Here is a 7,811-nt window from a genome sequence, read left to right on the forward strand (position 1 = left end):
AGAGCACGTTGGGTGGCACGGGATACATGCGGACGTGCATTGTCCTGTTGGAACAGCAAGTTCCCTTGCCGGTCTAGGAATGATAGAACGATGGGTTCGATGACGGTTTGGATGTACCGTGCACTATTCAGTGTCCCCTCGACGATCACCAGTGGTGTACGGCCAGTGTAGGAGATCGCTCCCCACACCATGATGCCGGGTGTTGGCCCTGTGTGCCTCGGTCGTATGCAGTCCTGATTGTGGCGCTCACCTGCACGGCGCCAAACACGCATACGACCATCATTGGCACCAAGGCAGAAGCGACTCTCATCGCTGAAGATGACACGTCTCCATTCGTCCCTCCATTCACGCCTGTCGCGACACCACTGGAGGCGGGCTGCACGATGTTGGGGCGTGAGCGGAAGACGGCCTAACGGTGTGCGGGACCGTAGCCCAGCTTCATGGAGACGGTTGCGAATGGTCCTCGCCGATACCCCAGGAGCAACAGTGTCCCTAATTTGCTGGGAAGTGGCGGTGCGGTCCCCTACGGCACTGCGTAGGATCCTACGGTCTTGGCGTGCATCCGTGCGTCGCTGCGGTCCGGTCCCAGGTCGACGGGCACGTGCACCTTCCGCCGACCACTAGCGACAACATCGATGTACTGTGGAGACCTCACGCCCCACGTGTTGAGCAATTCGGCGGTACGTCCACCGGGCCTCCCGCATGCCCACTATCCGCCCTCGCTCAAAGTCCGTCAACTGCACATACGGTTCACGTCCACGCTGTCGCGGCATGCTACCAGTGTTAAAGACTGCGATGGAGCTCCGTATGCCACGGCAAACTGGCTGACACTGACGGCGGCGGTGCACAAATGCTGCGCAGCTAGCGCCATTCGACGGCCAACACCGCGGTTCCTGGTGTGTCCGCTGTGCCGTGCGTGTGATCATTGCTTGTACAGCCCTCTCGCAGTGTCCGGAGCAAGTATGGTGGGTCTGACACACCGGTGTCAATGTGTTCTTTTTTTCCATTTCCAGGAGTGTAGCTCTCCACGTTCAGAAAGACCTTCGTGGTATGATGAAGATCGTGTAAACGCATTAAGCCACAATTATCCACGTCAGTATACTCGAGAACTGAGATGTGTAATGAACTGCGGTCATTTCACCATCGTGTGACATTTTCGTGCAATGACTCATGTGTATGGGTAGTTCATGCTCTAAGCCAAAATCACAAAAATATCAGCGGGTGGCCATATACCTGGTATGCATCCCTGCTTGCACGTCACCAATTAGCTCGTGAACATCGCCAAACGTTCCTATCCTGTGTTGTTACTGGTAACGAGAAAGGGTTTCTTTGTGCTGACATAAGCAAAATAAAGTGGTGGTTGAACCCAAACAAAGCAGCAATTCCCCGTACAAAAACCTTAGCTCTTTCATAAAAGACAATACCTTCTCTGCGCGATAGCAATGGAAATACTATCAACTACAGTGCTGCGGAAGCAGTATTATTCAACACAGCCTTTCGGAATTCCTTCACCAAAGAAGACGAAGTAAATATTCCAGAATTCGAACTAATAACAGCTGCCAACGTGAGTAACTTAGAAGTAGATATCCCCGAGGCAGTGAATAACTTAAATCACTTCATAAAAGCAAGTATTCTTGTCCAGACTGTATACCAATTAGGTTCCTTTCAGATTACGCTGATGCAGTAGCTCCATACTTAACGATATTATACGATCGCTCGATCGACGAAATATTCGTACGAAAAGACTGGAAAGTTGCACAGGTCACACCAACATTCAAGAAAGGTAGTTGGAGTAATCCACTAAATTACAAGCCCATATAATTAAGGTAGGAACATAATACCAGACTCTACGTATAGCTCCCATAGAGACCGTGACGTCGATATGCAGCAAGAGCTATGAATTAACTCGAAGAGAACGGCCTATTGACGCGCAGTAACGCGGATTTAAAAAACACTGTTCTTGCGAAACACAACTAGCTCTTCAAGCACCCGAAGTGTTCAGTGCTATTGATAAGGGAATTCAAAGTTATTACGTATTTCTAGATTTCCAAGAGGCTTTCGGCACCGTACAACACAAGCGGCTTGTATTGAAATTCCGTGCTTATGGAATGTCGTCTCAGTTATTTGACCGGATTTGTGATTTCTTGTCAGAGAGGCGACATTTCGTAGTAACTGATGAAAAGTCATCGAGTAAAACAGAAGTGATTTCTGGCGTCCCCCTAGGCAGCGTTATTGCCCCTCTGCTGTTCCTTGCCTATATAAACGATTTAGGAGGCAATCTGAGCAACCGTCTTACGTTGTTTGCAGATGATGCTACCTAGTAAATTCATCAGGTAAAAAAAATTGCCAAATGGTTTAGAAAAAGGTATCCGAATGGTAGGAAAGTTAGCAACTGCCCCTAAATAATGAAAAGTGTGAGGTTATCCACATTAGTGCTAAATGGAATCCGTTAAACTTTGTTTACATGGTAAATCAGTCTAATATAAAGGCCGTAAATTCCACTAAATACCTTAGAATTATAATTACGAACAATTTAAACTGGAAAGAACACATAGAAAATGTCGTCGGTAAATCAAAGACTGCGTTTTATTGGCCGAACACATAGGAAATGTAACAGATCTAATAAAACGAGTGTCAATAAGACGCTTGTCCGTCCTCTTTCGGGGTACTGTTGCGTGGTCTGGGATCCTTAACAGATACGATTAACGGAGTACACCGAGAAAGTTCAAAGAAGACCAGCGTGTTTTGTATAATTGCGAAACAGGGGAGAGAGTGTCACGGATATGATACAGGATTTGGGTTGGACACCATTAAAACAAGGACGTTTTTAGTTGCGGCAGAATCTTCTCACGAAATCTGAATCACCAACTTTCTCCTCCGAATGCGAAAATATTTTATAATAAAATAACGGGAATCAGAACTTACACGGAAAGATATAAGTGTTCATTCTTTCTGAGCGCTGTTCAGTAATAGAGAATTATTGTGAAGGTCGTTCGATGAACCTTCTGCCAGGCACTTAAGTGTGACTTTCAAGGTATCGACGTACATGTAGATAGATGATGTTAAGCTTCTGGTGGATCAGCGACGGTGTGGTGTACTACAAATTGCTTCCCCGAGGTTAAATCACCACTGCTGACATTTACTGACAAACTGGGACGTCTTACATACGCATTCCAAGAACAACGAGGAGGACAGTGTGAAGTGATGCTACTCCACCGTAACTCCCGCCAACGTCCTGCTAGATAGACAAAAAACACTATCTAGGGGCTGAGTAGGGAGGCCATTTCACCCCAGCTTATTCACCTGGTCTTGCGCCCTCAGATTTTCACCTTTTCGACTCTCTATCGAACAAGCTTCAAGCAACTCCCTTTCCGGATTAAAATGCCCTCCAAACAGGGCTCGACGAGTTCTTCGCCTAAAAACCACGTAATTTCTACAGACGCAGAATCGAAACGCTATCCCAGCGTTGGCAGACTTCTAAATATTGAAGGTGAATATATTATTGATGACTAAAATCTCTGTTATGTGTATCTGTTGTGTTTAGTAAACTTATGGAAAACCGGTATGAACTTATGCACCGACCTAGTACTTTGGAGCAATACCCCTAGATTTTTATTTTTAAAGGAACGTCTGAAGTCCAGATCCAGCGTGTCTGCTTTTGGTTTGCTTTACGTCAATGTTTTTGGAACATCCGATCATGCGATATTTCTCGGTTATTGTACATGCTCGACACTATCAAGTTAGCTGGCGATCTAGATTAACATAGAAACAGAATTACAACTTCAAACAGCTAAAATGCTGTTGTACAGCATTTATTGTGATAATTGGTTCAGCAAACTACATTGTCATAATTAGATATGTAAAGGATAGTGCAACTTATTCAAGAACACGGGGATCAGATGGAAAGGGGAGTAACATAATTTTACATTAAGATGGCTTATACCATAAAATATAACACTCCTTCTGCAGCACATTTCACTGAATCTTGATCAAAGGTATATTATGCTTTGTCATATCATAGAACGATATTTCATGGACAAGAGAACAATATACCGAGCGAGGTGGCGCAGTGGTTAGCACACTGGACTCGCTTTCGGGAAGCCGAATGTTCAATCCCGCGTCCAGCCATCCTGATTTACGTTTCCGTTGTTTCCCTAAATCGCTCCAGGCAAATGCCGGGATGGTTCCTCTGACAGGGCACGGCCGACTTCCTTCCCCGTCCTTCCCTAATCCAACGAGACCGGTGACCTCGCAGTTTGGTCTCTTCCCCCAAACAACCCAGCCCGAACTCCAACAACAGTATATCAGCAAGTCAAGCATAAAATAACTATTACATAAAACGACGCAGACACTGCACCGATTACAGAAGCTCATGTTCGTACATTAGGAGAAAGAAGACTGAGATTCCCAAGACATGACAATCAGCAACCAGGTGGCGCTGTGGTAGCAGTTACAAAAATACGTCCCATAATACACAGTAAAAGGTCAACTACTGGTCCAAGGATCTTACACTGTAGACGCACAATAAACAATTCAAATCATGGTACGTTGGACTCATTTTGTTATAATTATTTTAAATTAATTTATATAAAATTTAATACGACTTTTAAAACATGAGAGCCGGCCATGGTGGCCGAGCGGTTCTAGGCGCTACAGCCTGGAACCGCGTGACCGCTACGGTCGCAGGTTCGAATCCTGCCTCGAGCATGTGTGTGTGTTACGTCCTTAGGTTGGTTAGGTTTAAGTAGTTCTAAGTTCTAGGGGACTGATGACCTCAGAAGTTAAGTCCCATAGTGTTCAAAGCCATTTGAACCATTTTTTAAAACATGAGAGGAAGCACTGTACCTTCAATGTATCGTTTGATACATGAGTAGTGAAGCCAGTCATATTGCATGTTCGTATTATGAAAACAAATACAATAACAATAAAAATGTCATGACACCACAGTGCAAACCGGTGGCTGGTTTCTTTTAAGTCATTACCGCCATTAGTGTGTTGTTTACTGACAGTGTTACATTTATAATTACACAGTCATGATTTCGGCTTCAAAGTGTCATTCTCAAGTGTTTGACATTTAGATAACTGTCATTCAGTCAAGGTGGTATACTCAGTGATGAAACAAAGCTGTAGGCTCTGCCAGAAATATCGTCTCTTAGACAATGTGTCTAATTGTGTATTTTAATACGACGATATGCCATCTTAGGCCATGTTTAACACTTAAAACACTTGAGAATGGCACTTTCAAGCCGATATCATGATTGTTTAAGTGTAAATGTAACACTGTAAATAAACAACAGTTTAATGGCGGTACTGACTGTAAAGAAATATATTATGACTGTCGCCCCGCATTATGAAAACATTATTAAATGGTGGCTGGTTGTAACGTCTGTGATGTTTATTTGAGAATCTCAGTCTTCTGCTAATGTGCGAACATGTGCTTGCATAATCAGTGCATTATCTACGTTATTTTATGTAATTGTCGTTTTATTCTTGACTTGCTGATATACTATTGTTCTCATGTTCATGAAATATCGTTCTATGATATGACGTGGTAGAATATGCCTTTGACCAAGATTCAGTGAAATGTTCTACAGAAGGAGTGTTATTTTCCATGGTATAGTCCATATCTACGTAAAATTGTATTACGCACCTTTACCTCTGATCCCAGTGTGCTTGAATATATTGATCGATGATTTACAGATCTGATGATGGCAACGTAGTTTGCTGAAACCGATAATCACAATAAATGCTGTAAAATAGCGGTCTTGGCTGTTCGAAGGTGTACTTCTGTTTCTCGGAGAAATGTTACGAGCGTCAGATGAGATGTATGAGTGCAAGGGATTTTGTGTGTGTGTGTGTGTGTGTGTGTGTGTGTGTGTGTGTGTGTGGGCCCGGGCGCACGGTGTTGCGTGCTTACTTGTTTGAGTGCTTGGAGAGGAAAATAGGAGGTGAGAGTCACTGAGAAAGCAGTAGCGTTAGAAGGCATGGTCGAGTGACAGTGGGTGTGCGCTGCGCCGTGCGACCAGGAGGTGGAGGTCAGGCCGACTCACCTAGCGTCTCCGTGACGACGACGACGCGCAGCGCGGCCGCCATCGGCGCCGCCAGCGCTCCGGACACGCACCAGATGGCCGCGATACACAGCTTCGCCCTCAGCTTGGACGGGCGCGCGCTGCACACACAGACAGAGCAACCGTGCGAAAGGTGAACGGCAGACACAGCTATCCAGTATGTAGCGGTCTACACACTTAAGTTTCTTTCTTCCTCGCTAAAATAGAAATTAGAAATACACTACTGGTCATTAAAATTGCTACACCAAGAAGAAATGCAGGTGATACACGGGTATTCATTGGACAAATATATTATACTGGAACTGACATGTGATTACATTTTCACGCAATTTGGGTGCATAGATCCTGAGAAATCAGTACCCAGAACAACCACCTCTAGCAGAAATAACGGCCTTGATACGCCTGGGCACTGAGTGAAGTAGAGCTTGGATGGCGTGTACAGGTACAGCTGCCCATGCAGCTTCAACACGATACCACAGTTCATCAATAGTAGTGACTGGCGTATTGTGACGAGCCAGTTGCTCGGCCGCCATTGACCAGACGTTTTCAGTTGGTGAGAGATCTGCAGAATGTGCTGGCCAGGGCAGCAGTCGAACGTTTTCCGTATCCAGAAAGGCCCCTACGGGATCTGCAACGTGCGGTCGTGCATTATCCTGCTGAAATGTAGGGTTTCGCGGGGATCAAATTAGGGTAGAGCCACGGGTCGTAACACATATGAAATGTAACGTCCACTGTTCAAAGTGCCGTCAATGCGAACAAGAGGTGACCGAGACGTGTAACCAATGGCACCCCATACCATCACTCCGGATGATACAACAGTGTGGCGATGACGAATACACGCTTCCAATGTACGTTCACCACGATGTCACCAAACACGTATGCGACCATCATGATGCTGTAAACAGAACCTGGATTTGAAAATTCCTGGCAGATTAAAACTGTGTGCCCGACCGAGACTCGAATTCGGGACCTTTGCCTTTCGCGGGCAAGTGCTCTACCATCTGAGCTACCGAAGCACGCCTCACGCCCGGTCCTCACAGATTTAATTCTGCCAGTATCTCGTCTCCTACCTTCCAAACTTTACAGAAGCTCTCCGCTGCAGAGTGAAAATCTTATTCTGGAAACATCCCCCAGGCTGTGGCTAAGCCATGTCTCGGGAGTATCCTGTCTTTCAGGACTGTTAATTCTGCAAGGTTCGCAGGAGAGCTTCTGTAAAGTTTGGAAGGTAGCAGACGAGATACTGGCAGAAGTAAAGCTGTGGGGACCGGGCGTGAGGCGTGCTTCGGTAGCTCAGATGGCATAAGTCGGCTCTCCGCCGTGGCAGCGTGCGGACGGCCCCGCGCGCCGACCAATGCTCCGCTGCAGGCGTTGTTTACTTCCGCGTCGTAGCCTTAAGGCTTGTGTCCGTCCACTGTGAACAACATGTCGAGCGCTTACCGCCGTGCCACCCTTCAAGTTTCCTTCCCAGCTGAACATGCGCGACCTCGTGCACATGAAGTTGAAACGTTCCTACGTGAAGAAGTTCGTTTAGATCCTAACCACGTTATCGGAATCCATTTTTCGATCACGAGTAGTGTCGTTCATATTAAAATGACAAGCACCGAGGTGTGTGAAGATGTTATTCGCCGCCATACCAATGGACTTAAGTTCAAATAGTTTGATGGTCACGTCGGAGCTGTAACACTTGAACTCGCAGAGTACGGTCAACGCACGATTAGGGTGTTTGAACTACCTTTTGAAGTG

At 45.9% G+C, this 7,811-nt stretch overlaps 1 protein-coding gene across 1 annotated transcript in view; it reads right to left on the reverse strand.

The window, feature by feature from the left end:
* LOC126204088 (RYamide receptor-like) overlaps nt 1-6,157 on the reverse strand; it is a 307,130-nt gene extending 300,973 nt beyond the window's left edge. Inside the window, exon 1 of the mRNA XM_049938507.1 lies at nt 6,051-6,157. Within this exon, the coding sequence (XP_049794464.1) occupies nt 6,051-6,093 (43 nt within the window). The 5' untranslated portion in view covers nt 6,094-6,157. The remainder of the gene's footprint in view (nt 1-6,050) is intronic.
* Between the last annotated feature and the right edge of the window lie 1,654 nt (nt 6,158-7,811).

The sequence above is a fragment of the Schistocerca nitens genome, chromosome 9 (genome assembly GCF_023898315.1).
Source record: "Schistocerca nitens isolate TAMUIC-IGC-003100 chromosome 9, iqSchNite1.1, whole genome shotgun sequence".
In the NCBI taxonomy this organism is placed as follows: domain Eukaryota; kingdom Metazoa; phylum Arthropoda; class Insecta; order Orthoptera; family Acrididae; genus Schistocerca; species Schistocerca nitens.